At 35.0% G+C, this 21,073-nt stretch overlaps 1 protein-coding gene across 1 annotated transcript; it reads right to left on the bottom strand.

Annotated features, from left to right (window-relative positions):
* Nucleotides 1-13,566: 13,566 nt before the first annotated feature.
* LOC120354925 lies at nt 13,567-17,678 on the bottom strand. Its single transcript, XM_039443058.1, has 2 exons — nt 17,164-17,678; nt 13,567-14,951 (listed from the first exon to the last, which is right to left on the bottom strand). The coding sequence occupies exons 1-2, from the start codon at nt 17,230-17,232 to the stop codon at nt 14,202-14,204; spliced, it is 819 nt and encodes a 272-aa protein (XP_039298992.1). The 5' UTR covers nt 17,233-17,678; the 3' UTR covers nt 13,567-14,201.
* Nucleotides 17,679-21,073: the final 3,395 nt, after the last annotated feature.

Genomic DNA, 21,073 nt, shown 5'->3' with positions numbered 1-21,073 from the left:
TGACCAATAGCAGTACTCACCTACTAGTATAAGTTCTGCTGCTCTTGTATTAAGTTATAGTTTATCAGAGATTGACAATGGTGTAATAACCAAAACCGGTCTTTCTAAGTATCAATTAATCTGTGGTTTTTTGACAATTTCTTGGTCTTTTTTATTGAAAAAAAGGAAAGAGAACTTCAGTATCAGTTTAACATTATAAAAATACTAGCAATATTACAATGTTATACACAATAACATTACAAACTAAAAAAAAATGTCGCATTACCAGTTGTAAAAGAAAGTATACTACTGTGCAGGCCTGCAGTTCAAACTATATTTTCATAATAACCAAATACATCTTCATGTATCAGATGGCTATGTAATAATCTGCAGAAAGTTGTTTTCTGCCTACACCTTTTTATGTCCACAAGGAGCCTATTAAAAAACGATGGTGCTAGAAAAGTGAAGAATTAGCAAAGATTAAATCAATTAAAAGATTAGCAAACTTCAAATCACATGATGGGACATACTCTTAAAAGAGTACACTGCTCAAATATTCCTCTGCAGTCTTTGAATGGACAAATTGCTCCTTCTTTTGCAGGCTTATTTCTTTTTCTGAACATTTTGAAGATGCCGCTGCAAACTATAATTATTGGAGAATTGTTTTTTGTATAAACAACAATTAAAATGAAATGATTTCTCAGACATGATGGCTACACCATTGATATATATAGTTTCTCTATTAATATTCTCTATATCAATGGGCTACACTTGTTCATTAATTCACAATGGCTGCTAAAGCTATGTTTTCCTAACGGGCAGAAGCAGAATCGATTGCAGCGCACCCAAGCAGGCAGAAACAGTAACAATAATGATAATAATAATAATAGTTGGCCTCCACATCACCCCTTACAGCCAACCTGTTCCACCACATGGCGCCAAGTGACTAGTGAGTATATGCTTAGGCAATTTGTGTGCAATAGAACGGCACAAGTGGCCTTTATTTATTGCAAGTGTCATAAAAAATGTGTTTTGGAACTCATAACTGCTGGATAGGTTCCTGGAAGGATCTTATTCTCCTTTTAAAAATTCTTGACACTTCAAAAAAATCGATTTGATTTGACAGTTTATTACCAATTGCAACGTATCTTTCTAATGGAGCAGTGCAGCTTCTAAGAACGGCATGAAATTGATGGTACTGTCTCAAGTTCCGCGCCGGTACAATTACACCAACTCCTCGGTTGCCAACTTCTATACATCCATGTAGACAGTCATGCAAAAAAATTGCATCAAATTTCATTCTTCGCCATTCCAAAGATTCAATTTTCACCTCGTTGCAAAACTGTTTATAAGGAAGCTGCTCCAAATCCGGCATGAGCCTCTTCAACACCAGATGTACAAACCTTCTTTGCACAGATTCTATTTTATTTGTTGTGCATATTCTGTCTCTATTCCAAACGATGGATGCATACTCGGTGGCATGCCAAATGACCGATTCCCATTTGGCCGAAATTATTATTTTGTCGCAAAAGATCGAAAATTGAAGAATCCCAAATGGTAGAATTGAAACTTGTACTTTCCCAAATGGTCGAATCCCAAATGATCGAAAAGTTTTAATAGTAATCCCATTTGGCCGAAAATCTCAGCTGTCGCAAAAGGTCGAAAATTTGATTTTCCCATCTGACCGATTCTCAAACAGTCGAATCCCATTTGATAGAAAAATGTTGTAGTTCGTCGCAAATGGTCGAATCCTATTAGGTAGAAGAGTTTTGTATTTTGTCGCAAATAGTCGAATCCCAAAAGGTCGAAAGTATACTTTCCCATATGGTCGAATCCTATCTAACCGATGAGATTCGATCATTTGCGACAAACTACAACATTTTTCTATCAAATGGGATTCGACTGCTTGAGAATCGGTCAGATGGGATAATCAAATTTTCGACCTTTTGCGAAAGTTGAGCTTGAACTTCTTACAGAAGAAACATAACCTATTTTTTGGACATGTAATCAAAATTTGGGAATGGAATAGTTTTGGGCCAAGCCTGTTGTTCCTTCCCAATCATATTTATATGATTTGTTATTGTATCCACTTATAAATAAATAAATAAATAATTTTACGTACGTTTCCATGAATTACACTCAGTATTCTGGTGCCTGTTTTATCATACTTCTACATACCTTACATCAATTTATCATCGGTGCTGCGTTAGAAAATGAATTACCTAAGTTATATGCTTTGTTTAATAACATACAAGGAACACAATCCCGTTTTTTCCAACAGATACTGACTTCTGATACTGACTTGTGAGTGATATTGTTCCAGCATTAACACTTTGTTCTTTATCTAGGAGAGCATACAATTTTCTAAAATTAAAAATGAACTTACCATTACCAGTATTGTTAACTTTATCAATGTTGACAAGGAATATTAAATGTCTTCCAGGACTTCTAAAAGAAGTTCTCACATTCATGACAGCAAAATTGAAAGCTAAGGAGACAATCGAGAAATTGACTATCTTGAGCTTTGATGAGATGAGTATAGATTCACGTGTAGTGTATGACAAAAGAGAAGACCAAATTCTTTAACCACACTCAAAAGTTCAGGTTGTGATGGCAAGGAGTCTATGTAGGATAGATAGATAGATAGATGAAGAATTTATTTTTCACTTCAAAAAACAATACAAAATAATATCAAATTAAATACAATATCATTCGTCACCAATCAATACCACAGTTCATAATAATCCGAAAATTCTTAGGCATAGCCAAAGCCGTCAGCCGGAGTTGATAGTTATTTAATCTATATCTCATCCTTATCTTCTAGTTTTTGTCAATGTTCTCACAGTAGGCTACAGAGTGAACGGGCTGCACAATGTCATGCGATAGCACTCAATAAACTTTATAAGGCAACTGGGAAGTTAGCACTAAATATTAGTCACTCATAGCACAGTAGTCCGTCTATGCTTGGAGTCTTATCATTTTCAGTTCATTTGAGAAACCTGAATCATTATTATAGGCCTAGAGATGAACTACACATTGATACAAAGTAAATTATTCTTACTTATTAATTGAACATATAAATAATTCTTTATGAAATGAAGTGATACAATGATAATTTGAACTCATTTGAACAATAAATAATCATCTTCAATTAAACCGATGAACTCAATTATACATGTCCAGAGCTATATGTACAGTTTTCGGTTTGGGAACAATATTTACAATGACATATTTATTTTCTATAATCCACAAGTATTATTAGAGTACAGCTATTTTTAGAAATTAAATTCATCCATAAGGAGCTTTCTATATCTCAATTTTACATTCACATATCCCGCTAGACCTTTCCAGTTTTTACCATTTAAATACTCTTGGACCATTTCATCCGTTATCACCGAGCTTCCAAACCATTTTACTCGGTACTCTGATAGCACCTTACATTTTCCTATAAAATGATAAATGTCTTTAATTTCTTGACTATTACATAGTGAACAAATATAGCTGTTCCCCCCTATCTACTCTAAAATTCAAGGGTAATAATGATCCTCTCGCTCTGAAAATTATGCTAATCATCCTTCTTTTATTTGAGTCGTTTAAATAATCTTTCATAACTGCGTTATTGGTTCTTAACGTATAATATATTGATGAAACTGAGAATTTGAAGCTTTCTCCCACCAAGTTCCCAGTACATTACGGCGAATTTTATCAATTATATTGTCGCATGTCATCTCCCAACGATTTGGCTGAGTTATAGGGTCCACCCATCCCTCATTAAATTGATTAAATAATTGTTTCCATTCACTACACCAGCCACTATTACTCTGTACCACTAAGCTTGTTAATATTTTAGGGAATCTATGGTCAGGTAATGCAAGTGCTTTCAATATGTATTTGAAATGGATTTTTAGGGTCTGTAGCCACATAATATCCCTCCCGCTTTCTAAATATAGAATATAGTTGGGCGTATTCTGCGGTAACCCGAACATTCGTTTCATGAAAAATCTATTGGAACATTCTACATCCTCCCTACGTTAATACCCCTACACCTGACCAGCATACGTGATAGTTGTTCTACTCACTGTCTCGAAAACTTGCCATTTAGTGGATAACGGTACATCTTCGCTGCCTATAAACTTCCGCCATAAACTATTAATACCGTATCTTGCTGATGTTAGCTTACTTGAAAAATGTTTGCTGAGGGACAAAGTGGGAGTGAACGTAACCCCTAGATATTTATACTCATTTACAATTTGAATGGGATCCTCACCATAGTACCATTTTTCATTTCGACTTAATCTACCTCCTTTCCTAAAAACCATAATCTTAGATTTATCTTTGTTTAATACTAAGTTCCATCGAAAACAGTACTGTTGCAGCCTATTTATCATACTTTGTAACTCCCTAATATTATCAGAAAATATCACTAAATCATCTGCATAAAGAAGGGAATTAATTTTAGAGTTCCCCACCCTCAATCCTTCACCTACACATTCACAAATATCATGCGTGAAAATCGAGAACAAAATTGGAGAGAGTAGGCAGCCCTGTTTTAATCCGCTCTCAAATCTAATACTCCTTGTTAACCCGTTTTCACACCATACAGAGGAGGACGCGTTTCTATATAAAGCTCTAATCATTCCTACGAATTTACTGGAGATTCCTATCTCAAGAAGTGTATAGAACAGTGCTTCTCTGTCTATAAAGTCATAAGCAGCTTGGAAGTCAATGAAAAAACAGTATATTTTTTTACGCTGTACAGTAGTGAAATATTTTATCAAGCTATGCAGGACAAAAATGTTATCTACGGCAGAATACCCTACTCTAAAACCCGCCTGATTCTCGGAGATAATTTTTCTCATTCTAACCCAATCCTCCAATCTTTTTAATAGTATTCCTACAAATACTTTATAAACGGAATTTGTGAACGATATGGCTCTATAGTTATTAGGATTCTTGGTGTCGCCTTTTTATGTAAGGGAAATATTATTGATTTATTAAAAGACTCAGGGGACGTACACTCATCATAAGTTCTGTTGAAAAATACATACATCCTTGAATAAATACATATATCCTTGAATTCTAATGGTGCTTTTTTGTGAAATTCAGGAGGGATCCTATCCTCTCCTGGCGCTTTTCCGTTTTTAAGCCTTTTCAGGGATATATCTATCTCATCATAACTAGTTATCCTATCAAGCGCATCACTATTGATAAGTGGTTCAGCATACATTATTGGTCCACTTGATCTTTCAGGTGTGTATAACCGTTTAAAATGATATATCCACTCATCTGCACTAATATTAGGATTTTTTTTGACTGAATTCCTTTCAGTTTGCGTACTATCTCCCAAAACATTTTAGAATCTTTAACAGTAGCATAGTCTATGTAGGAAATGGAAACAAATAATATATTATGCATTTGATCAAAAAATGACAAAATATATTCTTTTTGAATTTATTTCTGAACTACAAAAATCGGACTTCAAAGTTGTTAGTGTAGTGAATGACATGGGCGGAGGAAACCAAAGTCTATGGAATTCATTGAATGTGACAATTGCAAAATCATTCTTCAATCACCCATCAATCACCTCTCATCATATATTGGTATTTAATGATGTGTTACATCTCCTGAAATTGCTCAGGAACAACTTCCTTGATCATGGAATAAATTTTCCCAAAGGTCAAGTGTTGGAGAAAAATAATATCAAGAGCATCATAGAAGGAGATAGACTGAAGCTAGCTCCAAAATTGACGAATTTACATTTGGAAGTTTGTGGAAATATGAGATAGAAGGTCAGCTTGGCGGTTCAATTATTTTCACACCATTCAGCAACTCTCCTCAAATTGAAACATTCAAAAAATCCTGAATGGAGTGATTTTTTTGAATTGGTTGATAAGTTTTTTGATATGATGATTTCTAGATTTGTGAATGATCGAAGAAAACCGTGGCATAGTGCATCTGGTGTTGAGTTGACTGAGCAAGAATGCATATTGAATCGAATGGAAGAATTGATTTTTGAAATAAGGATGGGAAGTAAAAAATCATCAATGCCATTCCAAAAAGGGATATTGATGACAATATCATCTATGAAGGGACTCTTCAATTATCTACAAAAGTCATATGGTTTTGAATTCATCCTTACCCATAAGCTGAATCATGATGTGTTGGAGAATTTCTTCTCAAGAATAAGGGGGATTGGAAACCAATACTCTCATCCAACACCAGTGGAATTCAAAAATAGATTGAAAAGTTTGATTATTGAGGCAAATCTTCCCTCTATTTCCACTGGAAGTGATGTAGAAGAAGATGGATAAAATTTTCTGACTAGTACAATGCTTTAAAAATTCCTTTCCAAGAAGCAGAAGAAGAAACTAGATACGATGAAGGCAAACATTTAAGCTGCAGTTTTGAATAAAATTATGAAGGTACCTTGTTGAACACACAAGAAGAAGAAGCCCTGAAATATGTTGCGAGATATGTAATTCATAAACATGCTGATTCTTAGTACAAAGAAGCAATGTACTCGAACAGTAATTGGATTGAAGCCTTGAGTAGAGGAGGTTTAACATGTCCTACTGATGAATTCAAGGATCATTCAACAAGCGAATGACATATTTATGAAAATTCACGGAAATACGGTCTCAAACACAAAACAAGTGATTGGAAAATATGTGAACATTTAAAAAAAAAACATTCCCAGAAGTTAATGATAGAATCTTACGAAAATTTGCGCGGACAAGAACTTTTATTAGACCCAGTTACATGAACGAGAGAATGAAAATTGCTAGTGAAGAGCGAAGAAATAAGAAGAAATACATTCAGTTTGTACATTCATGCAAGTGAATACAAAATTCAACTTTCTCGCTAACAAAACTTGCCTACCCAAAAAATTTAGAATTTTCTAGCTTATTAACTTCTTCATATCACGTTTTTGAAATTTTGGAAAACTTCCAACTTTATTTTATTCATACAATTTGAATTGACTTCAAATTCATGCATATTAATCTACATTATTAGAATCGGTGATTCATTCGCTATAAGTACAGAGAATTTCAATGTTCTATCTGAATTGTAAGGGTGTTGAACGATGATGTATTTGAAGCTACAATGAATAAACTGTATGCTCAGTGTAGTTACTCATCACTTATTTACTACACGTGACGTCACGCTGGCGTTCCCCCCACCACTTTGAATCTCACACCTGTGAGTGATCAACCTTCTGTCTACTAATATAACGTTGATTCGGTGGTACCTTCTTCTGCGAGATCTATATTACGGATTCCCTGCACTCTCCACACCACGTGTTATTATTCAAAAACATAACAATGATTCAAAAACCTCGTACCTCTCCCGTGATGTTTACAGCAAAACTAAGGAAGAGAAGCTAGAACTCTCTACAATTTGAAGCAACATGGCTATTGTAGATTGTGTTTAGAATAATTTTAGAGTTCACTGTTCATTTCAATATAAGAGTTTTCAAATTATTGAAACACTGACACAATATATTATTGTATAAGCTGCAAGGAATGAGTATGGCATTCCACAGCTTCAGATTTTTCACTTGATTTTAATAAAGTTATATTACTGAGAGTATTCACTTAAAATAAATAATAATTATTTTCAAAAGGGAAAACATAGGGTAGAGTTGACAGAAGAGGAATGCTTTGTATTATGAGTTCATACTATGTAAAATAATGAATTAACATTCAATTGTAATCAAAATAATAAAAACGAGACTCTTCAATAATTCTCGAGGAACAAGAAAACTTCACACTGTATTATGATATTGTAGAACTTGATATAATAAGAGTGTGATATATCAGGAGTTGTCTATTATAGTAAGGGATCATTTCTTGAGTATACTATATGCAATCTCCCTTTTTATTCGGATTAGTAAAGTTGTAGGCTATGTTCAAATTGAGAAGTTTGTTTTGAAATTCATAGAATTGACGAAATTTATTCCATGTTAACACTTCAAGTGAACTCTCAATAATATCATTATTCTGTAATCGATAAGAGTTATTTCAAACTTGCTTGAATTCTAAAGCTGATTAATGCAGTTGGAGATTGATATAATGTATAAAACAATAATTGAACTTGTGAGAGGTAGAATTTTCTACATTTCAAGTCAGATTGAAAGCTTTAAATTTGAAAGAATTCTCTATTCAAGGGCCGGTTTCCGAGCTCGGGATTTAGCTAAGTTCACTTTCGATATGGTTCACTGTACATTTCAATATAAAAGTTCTCAAATTATAAAAACTCTGACACAATTTTGTTGTATAAGCTGTAAGGAATGTATATGGAATTTCCACAGTTTCAGATGTTTCACATGATTGTAATAAAGTTGTATTACTGAGAGTATTCAGTTAAAATAGATAATAATTATGTATGAGAAAGAAAACATAGGGGAGAATTAACAAAAGAGGAACCCTCAGTATTGATAGATCATACTATGTAAAATTATGAACTTTCAATTGTGATTAAACTAATAAAAACGAGAGTTCAATAATTCTCGAGGAACAAGAAAACTTCACACTCTATTATAATTGTAGAACTTGATACTAATATCAAGAGCTTGATATACTTGAGTTACTTGTATAATAATAGTGTGATGTATCAGGAGTTGTCTATTATATTAAGAGATCATTTCTAGAGTATATATGCAATCTTCTTTTTATTCGGATTAGTAGGCTATGTTCAAATTGAGAAGTTTGTTTTGAAATACATAGAATTGACGAAATTTCTCTCATGTTAACATTTCAAGTGAAGTCTCAGTGATTATTATTCAGTAATCAATAAGAATTATAAAAACTGGCTTGGATTCTAAAGCTGATCAATGCCGTTGAAGATTGATATAATGTAGAAGACAAATTATTGAACTTGTGAGAGGTGAAATTGTCTACATTTCAAGTCGGATTGAGATCCTTTATTTGAAAGAATTCTCTATCTAGATGGTATTGTCTGAATAGAATAAAATTATTCGAGCCCAGGAAAGTTTTCTGAAATTAGGAGAATTTACCCTCAACAAAAGAAATTGAAGAAATCTCTTAGAAATTGCATTTCATTTATATTACATTCATTGACCAGAAAATATGAAGTTGAGAATATTTTCAAACTTGTGTTACATGATAGAAATTAACATACGTGAACTTCATCTATAATGGGAGTAGTTCTCATTTACAAAATACGGAATGTGAAAGACTCAAATCTCATTCAAATTGCGCTGGAGTTTGGCTCTCTTTTCTAATCATAATGAGCTTTCTCAATTATTGAAGAGTATTGAAAACCTATTGAAGATTAAGAGAATTAAACCTATCGAAAATTGAAAACCTATTGATATTACTTATTTATCCCGAGTTAGTTCCCTATTGACGGATCTCTAAATAATATGAGTGTCACTCTATCCACTAGACCACGGATCACTCCAGATGTTAATTATTCTTCAGAATAGCTCTGTACATTGATCATGAAAATCAATGTATTGCATACTCACCATTGTACAATGATTGTGTCAAGTCGCTTATTTTTTGAGTTCAATGTAGCTTTAAAATCGATCAAGCTGAAGAGAATTCAATGATACAATGATGATATACTAGGTTTTTCTCAATTTTCTGTACACGTATAATAATCATGAGATTATTATCAAAGAGAGACCATCTCAGGAAACTATCGTGTGTGTGTGTGTGTGTGTGTGTGTGTGTGTGTGTGTGTGTGTGTTGTGTGTGTGTGTGTGTGGTGTGTGTGTGTGTGTGTGTGTGGTGTGTGTGTGTGTGTGTGTGTGTGTGTGTGGTGTGTGGTGTGTGTGTGGTGTGTGTGTGTGGTGTGTGTGTGTGTGTGTGTGTGTGTGTGTGTGTGTGTGTGTGTGTGTGGTGTGTGTGTGTGGTGTGTGTGGTGTGTGTGGTGTGTGTGTGTGTGTGTGTGTGTGTGGTGTGTGTGTGGTGTGTGTGTGTGTGTGTGGTGTGTGTGTGTGTGTGTGTGTGTGTGTGTGTGTGTTGTGTGTGTGTGTGTGTGGTGTGTGTGTGTGTGTGTGTGTGTGGTGTGTGTGTGTGTGTGTGTGTGTGTGTGTGTGTGTGGTGTGTGTGTGTGTGTGTGTGGTGTGTGTGTGTGTGTGTGGTGTGTGGTGTGTGTGTGTGTGTGTGTGTGTAACATTTTTGGCGGGGCCCCAGCTTCCTCAGGGGGGAAAATTGAAAAAATCCTTTTTTAGTGGATGTCTTGAGGCTACCATAAACAAGTTGTGCAAAAATTAAAGTTTTTAGGCTCGGTAGTTTGGGCTGTGGTGTGATTTCAGTATGTTGGGACTTAGGAAGAGGATGAGGAGGAAAGAGGAGGAGGAGTAGAAGGAGGAGGAGGAGGAGGAGGAGGAGGAGAAGGAGGAGGAGGAGGAGGAGGAGGAGGAGGAGGAGCTGAAGAAGAAGAAGATGAAGAGAAATAATAATGATAAGAAGAAGAAGAGAAGAAGATAGATTGAATATTGATTTAGCGATTAAAAATAAAAGCTGAGAGATGTCTTTATTGAGAAAACATAACAGCTGTTTTGAGTTTCATAGTAGCACAGACATAATTTATACTGCAATGCCTCATTGAGTTCAAACACACAGTTCTAATTCCCTACATGAAGTAGTGGATTATTCTTTTATTGACCGTGCGAAGTGAGGTCTAAGATTCAAGTCGACGGTTTGGCATTTCTCTTAATGTTTAAATGTTTAAATATTTAAATGATTCAATGTTCAAATGTTTAAATGCGTGATTGAATGCGTGATATGCGTGATTGAAACGTCGATTATATGCTAATGATATGCGTGATCAATTAATCTGTCAGTTATGATTTTATCGTACACGCACATGATAGAGTATGCTGAACTGATTATTTGGTCTATAAAAATTATAGGATGGTCTGGATTTGAGGATTGCTTGTATGGGTTATAGATTTTGAGGTGTGCATCCAGCTAAAGTTTGTCATGAGATGCATCAACTATTTGGCGGTACGAAGTTCGCCGGGCCAGCTAGTAATAAATATATTACTTTATCCCACAAGTGGAGAATAGACACATTTCTACTAAAAGATATTTCAATTTAATTTTTTTTATTAATGATAAGGACCTATAATCTTAATTTTTCAATTCAAAACTTTCAATTGAATTTAAAATTAAATTTATTCGATTTAAATTTAAAATTTTTCATAGTCTTATTCAGAATTTAAGTATTTTCATAACAAAATTCTCATTAAAAATGACTACAGTAGCCTACTTTTAAAATATCTATAATAATTTTTTTTATTTATAAATTATTCAGTATTCAAATATAACTAACTACTCAACAACTTTTAGAGAGCGCCAGAAAATTCAACCCCTAAAGCCGAGAAGGGAGACTGAAGGATGCCGGGAGCAAAGGCCTGCTGCGGCTGAACTACGAATCTAGCCGTCAGAGTTTCCTCTAGTCAGTGCTACGGGCTTCCACATTCAGTTGGGCGCAATTCAACACATTGTGAGCGCAATGAGTAGATCCCGATTTCGATCTGATCATTCGCGACAAACTATAAAACCTTTCTACCAAATAGGAATCGACCATTTAGGAATCGGTCAGTTGGGAAAATCATATTTTTCGTCGCAAAAGATCGAAAATTGGAGAATCCCAAATGGTAGAATTGAAACTTGTACTTTCCCAAATGGTCGAATCCCAAATGATCGAAAAGTTTTAATAGTAATCTCATTTGGCCGAAAATATCAACTGTCGCAAAAGGTCGAAAATTTGATTTTCCCATCTGACCGATTCTCAAACAGTCGAATCCCATTTGGTAGAAAAATATTTTAGTTTGTCGCAAATGATCGAATCTCATCGGCTAGATGAGATTCGACCATATGGGAAAACAAAACTCTTCTACCTAATAGGATTCGACCATTTGCGACGAACTGCTTCATTTTTCTATCAAATGGGATTCGACTTTTTGAGAATCGGTCAGATGGGAAAATCAAATTTTCGACCTTTTGCGACAGCTGAGATTTTCGGCCAAATGAGATTACTATTAAAACTTTTCGATCATTTGGGATTCGACCATTTGGGAAAATACAAGTTTCAATTCTACCATTTGGGAATCTTCAATTTTCGATCTTTTGCGACAAAATAATAATTTCGGCCAAATGGGAATCGGTCATTTGACATGCCACTAAAACTTGAACTTTCCCAAATGGTCGAATCCCAAATGATCGAAAAGTTTTAATAGTAATCTCATTTGGCCGAAAATCTCAACTGTCGCAAAAGGTCGAAAATTTGATTTTCCCATCTGACCGATTCTCAAGCAGTCGAATCCCATTTGATAGAAAAATGTTGTAGTTTGTCGCAAATGATCGAATCTCATCGGCTAGATGAGATTCGACTATATGGGAAAGTATATTGTTGGATCTAGACTTCTTGGGGATTGGAACAACAATGGAGTGTTTCCAGACACTAGGGAATATTCCCCAAAAAAACTGTTCCTGATGATTGGTGTCAATACTGGAGCAATGACTTGGCTTATCCCTTTTATTATGAAGACAGGTATTCCATCTGATCCTGAAGATGAATCATTCAAACAGTCAATCTCCCCAATAACAACTTCTTCATTGACATCAGGTATGCCAAATGATAGATTCCTATTGGTTTCATCATCCACATCTATTGGAGCAATGTTCATCTGATACAGTGAGGAGAAGTAATGACCGAAATGCTCACAATTTTCATCTGGTTGAGATATTATAGCATCATCAACGATAATGGAGGATGGACAATTGTTGGCTTCTGTTCGGTTCTGCCTCACATATCTCCAAAAGCTTCTTGGTTCAGCTTGCAAGTGAGTTTCTGTGTTTTCTATCATAACTTGCCTGTCCCATTTCAGTTGACTCTTCACTTGAGAATGCAGGGTCGCGAATTTGACATAATCCCTGTTGAGGAGACTTCTCTTATATAACTTATGTGCTTTCTTTTTTGCCTTAATCAGCCGTATCAATCTGAAAGAGAACCACTTGGGATATGGTGACTCCTTAGGTGTTATTTTCGGGATGCAATTATCCATTGCTCTTTTGATCACACCAGACAGTGTTTTAGCAGCCTCATCAGGGTTACTATAATTCATAATGGTACACCAACTGGTATCTTGGATTTCATTATACAGCCTATAGTAATCACCATTTTCGAAGTTGTAAACTGCACTGGTTGGAGCAGTAGGTACCGTACACTTGGAGAGACACCACTTATCTTCACTGAAAAAGGGGGATGATAGACATCAGGTGTTACAAATGCGTAGCTGAATGAGAAATATCAACAGTCTTCAGGTTGCTCAACACTAGATCAAGGACTCTATCGTCATTACAACCTCTATTATATTGATCAAGACAGTTCTCATCAATAAATTGCAGTATGACTTCTGCTCTTTGCAGTGCCTGATAATGAGCATTAGGTACAAGGGAATAATCAATCCAATGAACAGCATCAGCATTGAAATCACCCAAAATTACTAGATCCAAGAAGCTATTGATCAGCTTCTCACTCAGCTTCTCAAGGTATCTGCTGAAGGATTGTAAATCTGAAGAAGGAGAAATATAATGATAGGAAACTAAAAGATGGTGTCCTGGTAGTTTAATCTCAATCCATACAACCTCAGGTAATAGTTCTAGGTCGAATCTTCTAAATGCAGGTAGAGACTTCTTCACAGCAAGCAATGATCCTCCTCCTCTAGTCTGCCCAAGTGTATCATATTGCCTATTTGCTCTGAAAACATTATAACTTGGAGGAAAGAAGTTTGAGCTACAGTGTTGATCACCCAACCATGTTTCAGTTAGAGCAATAATATCAAAGTCATTACTTACAACAGAAGTAAAGAATTCAACTGATTTTGTCCGTAGTCCTTGGACATTTTGGTAGAACAGATGCAAATCTTTCATTCTGGAGTATCTCTACTATAGCCCTCCACGGGATTCAAGTTGGCAATAGGCACCGCTTTACTCGTAGTTTTAGCTGCATGAGTTGTGGAACTGGATAGTTTACCATAGAAAGGGGATATAATGGCTCCTTCAGGCCAGGCCTCAGGTTTGCATACTTCCTTGAATATGTTTTCCGACAACAATACATGGAAGGAACTGTATGATTCAGGAAATTTTGAACGAAGTTTTGTGCAGGAAACAAACCCATTTGAGATGGTGCTCCTAATCAGGTGTTCTATGTCTTTTGTTGAAGTGTCAGGAGAGAAACGGCTAGCAAACAGCGCTATTCCTAGATGTTATTGCAATGTTTGTATTCTTCCATAACCCGACTTGAACCCGACTTCTATTTTTCTTTTGTTCAACTGAGTCTAGTTTTTTCTTGAATACAGATGTAATATTGCTGGCAGTTCTGTTGTTATCAGTAGTGTGTACTCCACGGTTTATTCTTTTTGGCTTCCCAGCAACCTCAGCCCAAGTTTCTTTCGACTTCACACCCACCGCAATCTCATTGGCCTGTTGAACTGCTCCCTCAATTTCCAATTCAACAGTCTTGAGAGTGGCCACTGTTACCTTATTAGCAGAAATAACACGATTACACTCTGTTCTCTCAACACTTTTAGTACAAGAGGTCACATTTGATATCTCCAGCTTTTTAAGAAGGATACTTCTCAACCTAGAATTCTCCTCATTCAATGTAATGAGCTCCTCTTTCAATGCAGCTACTTCCGATGAGAGATTAGCAAAGAGTGAAGCATTTTCTTTCTCCATTCTCAGAAATTTATTGGTGAAAGTATTCTCTAATTCCCTAAGCATACTCACAATTAAATTATTGGCCTTGGTGACTACTAGGTCATTGTCATTGATATTGGTGTCAGAGTTGAAACTCTGATTTGTCACAGCTTGCCCAGCTGGAAGTGGCCGAACTGGTGTATTGTCGTTCACTATTAATGACTTTTTACTCATACAGGCTTGACATTCAAAGCCTGAGTCTTTAAAGAAATTCAGCTCATCATCACTGATCTGTTTTACCAACCATTACATACATTTTCAACAAGTCACTTGAAGAAGGCATTTTCCCTGAAAACTGGAAGTTTGCTCTGGTTCGCCCTCTAAATAAAGTTCCATCACCCAATAAAGTTGAGGATTTTAGACCAATCAGTATTTTACCTGCAATGTCCAAAGTGCTAGAAAGACTCATTCATGCTCAAGTTGTAAAATTTCTAGACAACAATAGTAAGCTTCATAGCTTTCAATCAGGCTTTAGAAAATTCTATTCAACTGAGACAGCTCTGCTTCGTGTCACTGATGATATAAGGTTAGCTATGGACCAAAGAAAATGCACCATCCTCACCCTATTTGATTTTTCTAAAGCATTCGATACTGTTGATCATACAGTCCTTCTGAATAAGTTGGCTATTCTTGGTTTCAGTCACAACTCGTTAGTTTGGTTTAAATCCTATCTATTAGGTAGGAAACAATGTGTATCTGTCGGTGACAAAAAGTCAACTTGGAAAAACGTTATGCATGGAGTACCACAAGGTTCAATTTTAGGCCCTCTCCTCTTCACTTTGTATGCTAATGACCTTTCTTCCATTATCAAATTCTCCAGTTTCCATACTTATGCAGACGACCTTCAAATCTATTTAAGCTGTCCCATAACAAAAATTGATGAAACAGTTGGAATAATGAATCAGGATATCAATTCGATAGTGGAATGGACAAAGAAAAATGGCCTTAAGCTTAATCCCATCAAAACACAACCCATTATAATTGGATATTCTCGTCTTATAAACAATATTGACCTTGAATCGATTCACAAAATTAGTGTAGATGGTAATGACATTCCTTACTGTAGCTCAGTTAAAAATTTAGGCATTATTATGAATAATACTCTTGACTGGTCAGAACAAGTGAACAAAACTTGTAAAAAGGTATTCTCAGCCATGCATGCATTGAAGAAAATGCACAATATCCTCCCTAGAAACATTAAATTATTATTGGTTCAATCTCTCATCTTCCCACATTTAATGTATTGTAATTCTGTTCTTAATGATATGCAAGTCACTCTGAATGATAAACTACAGCGTTGCCAAAATTATTGTCTACGTTTCGTCTACTCTCTCCAACGCCATGATCATATCACCCCAGCCCACATTGCTAGTTCAACATTGAAGCTTCCTGATCAGAGGCTTTTTCGAATAGTCAAGCTTGTTAGAGATATCTTGAAATACGGTAATCCGAACTATTTTAAAGATGATTTCAAATTTGTCTCTGAAGGTAGGAGGATAGATGCTTCACATACTAGAACCGGAGAAAGTACTTTAAGGATACCCAATCATCGAACTACTATTTTCACAAAATCCTTCTTAGTCAGTGCCTGTCGTGCATGGAATACACTTCCTGTTTCTATCAGGTCTATCGAGAGCCGAGCGAGCTTCAACCTGACTTTAAAAAAACATATTTTGGAACAAATGACTGAAACTGTCCGGCCCTGGAACGATCACATGACAACCATCCCTCACCCATTCCACCAATAAAAACCTTTAAACCATGTTATAGAACGAATTGTATATATATGTGTATGTGTATGTATGTATGTGTGTATATGTATATATGTATGTATATATATGTATATATATATATGTATATGTGTATATGTATATGTATATGTATATGTATATATATATTATATAAACTCATGTTATTTCAATTATCCACTGCATACTGCTGTATATTACTGAAATTTGATAACCCTGATCTACTTTCAGCCTACTTCATTTTATTAATCAATTATTTGATCTTATCTACCTATACAATTATTTACTTTATCAATTTTCTGTTTTTTTTTTCTCTTCAATATTCATATTGATTAAAACTTTTACAATATTTCCATTAATAAATAAATCCTTAGTTTAAATAACGAAATTAATGTTCTGGTAGAGAGTTAGTGGGGAGGATATTTTTAATATTCTTCCCAAAGAATGGACATTGATATGTCCAAAGCTCCGCCAATTTATGTAGATGCATAACAATATGATTATTATCTATAGTTATTATATTACAAATTGCTTTTTCATATCATATAAAGTTCAATAGTTATTTTCTTAGTCTATATTATGTAAATTCATCTATAACTTTGCTGTATTGTAAGCTATTGTATATAAGTGTATAAGCCAGTATATATTGTAATCTACATAAATAAAGTACTCAATCAATCAATCAATCAATCAATCTCCAAACATAAAACATGTTGTTTCAATGCACAAATCTCACATTGAATAGTCTCTTGCCAACCATACATTGATTTATTGCATAAGTTACATTTTTTTTACTTGGTGCCATATTATATCTTTTATTACTATTATTATCAATCATTACTCCTCACTTATTATATCTTTGAGAAGTTAATATTACATATAGGCTAATTTATCATGTTGAGATGAAATAAACAGTTAATAATCCATAACATAAGTGGTGATCAAAAGATAGAAAACATTTATAGGTTGACATAACAGAAGAATTACAGCAATCAGAACGTAGAGTCTGAATGATAACACAGTTGTACCGATTTAATAAAGTATGGATGAAAAAGATAAAAGGAAAAATAAGATTGCCAAGAGAGCATGCAAGGCGGGAGAGTTGAGAAGCTCCTGATAAGAAGAAAGGAAGGAGGAAGGAGAGCAATTGGATGGAGGAAAAGACAAAAGCGAGAGTTTTTATCACAGTTCAGTTAGGAACAAAAAGAAAGTAGACTCATATAGATACTTCAGACGGGTTTTTTTGCGCAATCCGCGAGAAATAAGGAAAAATTTTTGCGCAAATGCCCCTCCCCCTCCCCCCTCCCCCTCCCCCCTCCCCCCCCCCCCCCTCCCCCTCCCCCCCCCCCTCCCCCCTCCCCCTCTGCGCCCCCCCTCTCCTCCCCCTCTCCCTCTCCTCTCCTTCTCCCTCTCCCTCTCCTTATCTTATCTCCCAGTGAGGACGAGGGGGAGGGAAAAAGGGGAAAAAAAATTCCCTTTGAGGGAAAAATTCTCTACTGACAGATTAAAGTGAATCCATATTTCTACTGACAGATTAAAGTGAATCCATATTTCTACTGACAGATTAAAGTGAATCCATCTAATGCTATACTGACAGTGAGAGACAACCTTGGAAGATATGCTCAAATTATTCTCTCAGTCAGATCTTACTTCAGCATCATGAAGCTCTAAGATATAAGAACCCAATTCAACTTATACTGACAGATTAAAGTGAATCAATCCCAGTCTAGTATAGATAAGAAACTCTTTTGTAGATGTGCTAAAACCCTATTACTCTTTAAGTTTCTCGTTCTAGAGTTAGTTGCAAGGATCTTTAAATGCAAGGATATTACTTTAAATGCAACCCTAAAATCTTTAAATGCAAAGTGAATCCATATTTCTACTGTCAAATTAAAGTGAATCCATATTTCTACTGTCAAATTAAAGTGAATCCATATTTCTACTGACAGATTAAAGTGAATCCATCTAATGCTATACTGACAGATTAAAGTGAATCCATCATATGCAAGTGTAGTGAGAGTCAACCTTGGAAGATATGCTCAAATTATTCTCTCAGTCAGATCTTACTTCAGCATCATGAATCTCTAAGAACCCAATTCAACTTATACTGACAGATTAAAGTGAATCAATCCCAGTCTAGTATAGATAAGAAACTCTTTTGTAGATGTGCTAAAACCCTATTACTCTTTAAGTTTCTCGTTCTAGAGTTAGTTGCAAGGATCTTTTCAAATATTCTTTCCAAATTCATGTTAATGCATAACAATATTAGCTACAACTATTGACAACTGCTTTTTTCATATCATATGCACTTCAAAAATATTTTCTCAGTCTATATTATGTAAATTCATTTATAATTGTATATAAGTGTAAAAAACCAGTATATATTGTAATCTACACGAATAAAGCATTCTCTCATTAGCTCATTCTCTCATTCTCTCATTATGTTCACTTCAATTTCATAATGCTATACTGTCAAATTAAAGTGAATCCATCTTTATTCTGAGTGAATCTGTTACATCTTTATACTGTAAAATTATTAAGTGATTGCAAATTGAATAATTCGGAGGGTACAAGAGAGTGTGATACACCCATCGTTTCTCTGTCTCTCGCATAAGCTTAAAGATTGTGCAAACTACTAGGTGGAAAAAAAAAAAACAGATGGCCCCATGCGTTATCTCCTATTCTCGCTTACTGCTTTTTCCTCTATTACGAAAGCCATGACAAAAATCCAAAGTTCCTTTTTAATCCTGCCTTCCTATACTGTCAGTTGAAGTGAATCCATATTATTCACTTTATATGTGGCTTGCACCCAACTCGAGCCCCCTGGCATGTTGCCACTTTTTCCTCTATTACGAAAGCCATGACAAAAATCAGTCGTGAGTTCCTTTTTAATCCGTCATTCGTATACTAGTGAAACCATTTATGCTTCTCTCCACGCAGCGATCTCTGCATTACGAATGCCGAGTAAAGGATCATGTCGGTCTCTCCTTTGATCGGTCATACGCTACTGCCAGTTTAAGTGAATCCACCTCAGCAGCTATGCCTTAGTACATCGCTTCTCACAAGTAGCAGTTTGAGATTGCCAGATGGCCCCATGCGTTATCTCCTATTCTCAAATCACCATATTTCTAAATTCCTTTTTTGCTATTATCAACAACAAAATAAGCTATTTTGAACCATCTCTTATCACTGAAAATCCAATGTTCCCGGTTCACACACCTAGCAATGAGATTTCGCTACAACTCTTCACATTCCTGCAATATCAATTATAATTATTCCACTGTCACCAATCTTAATACTGCTGGCTTTTCTATGATTGAGATAACTATGATAATAAATACAATTGCTGTAGATTGAAGATTCCTACAGCATTCCCTGTTATGACATGTTCTGTATTTTATTTTACTGAGTAGGCTCAATCCAGAAATTACTTGAACAGAAATAAACGAGTTACGATTTTACTTCTCAACAACCATTAATGATAATGTAGATGACAAGATTTTTTAACAACAGAGTTTTAGCTGGTTCTATCTAGTTTTCAAACCCTGTGTCAACGCTACATAAATTCGTTCAAGAAAATATTTATCGTAACTACATTAATGCATCAAACTCTCAAGAGACCGATGCATTTTTTCAACATCGAGTTCAATGCATTACTTTCAAGTATAAATAAAAGTGCCTATAGGCTCCTGACAAGAGACAACTATTATTTGATAAATTAATATCATTGATGTCACCAAAATTGTGCATCAGAGTTGAAGCAAAATTAGATGAAGTTGCACTGATGTAAAGATGTAGAAAGTACTTGAAGGTGATTGTTAAAAATGAAAGCTATTGATTATAGTTATATTTGAGTAATTATGCAAGTAGGTATTTAGATAAGTGTAAGACACCCTTGATGTATCCCTTCCAAGTCAAATGAACGTCGCGATTCAGATTAAGTTGGTGAAAGCACAAGTGGCTATTGTTGAGAGAAGCAAAGCGATTATTTGATTTCAGGTGATATGCATATTTTTTTTTTTTTTTTTTGAAAACCACAGAGATATTCGGGGAACAGCAACTAGCAGAATTTTAAAATACAAATTTGAGAGAGAGAAACTCTCTTCGATCATAGTGACTTGTGATCACAATCCCTTACACTTGGGAGATTTGTCTATCAAGAGATATATATATATATATATATATATATATATATAATATAGTGATATCAGAGTATGGAGGAACTGCTTTCCTTTTCATATTATCCTTGAAATGCAAAATTTCAAAAAACCTTTTGTGTACATCGACGCACAGTTGAAAAAGAAATATTCCTGCCAAATATCATGGAATTCTATCAATGCGTTTGACTGTAATCGCGTTACATACGGACAGACAAAAGAAAATCCTATTTAAAAAATAGACCTCACTACGTTCGGTCAATTAATTAACAAAATATTTCATCTTAATTATGAAATAATTGAAAAATATAATTTCTTTCTTAATAAAATATTATTGATTATTTTAAACGAGAATAAACAGTTGCTATTACATCAATAAACCTGTATCAGCTACTGTCTTTAGAAGGCATTGACAAGACAGAGAGGTTCGGTAACGTTTTTCTCCTAT

Source organism: Nilaparvata lugens, chromosome X, assembly GCF_014356525.2.
Source record: "Nilaparvata lugens isolate BPH chromosome X, ASM1435652v1, whole genome shotgun sequence".
Lineage (NCBI taxonomy): Eukaryota > Metazoa > Arthropoda > Insecta > Hemiptera > Delphacidae > Nilaparvata > Nilaparvata lugens.
The sequence above is the reverse complement of the archived record's forward strand: the minus strand, read 5'-3'. Positions and strand labels throughout refer to the sequence as shown.

What these genes read in the sequence shown, in the direction of transcription:
- LOC120354925 (XM_039443058.1), bottom strand. Translation starts at nt 17,232, where the DNA reads ATGTATGGTTGGCAAGAGACTATTCAATGTGAGATTTGTGCATTGAAA. An exon ending in AACATGTTTTATGTTTGGAG is followed by an intron (nt 14,952 to 17,163) that starts ATTGATTGATTG and finishes TTGGTAAAACAG; the next exon opens with ATCAGTGATGATGAGCTGAA.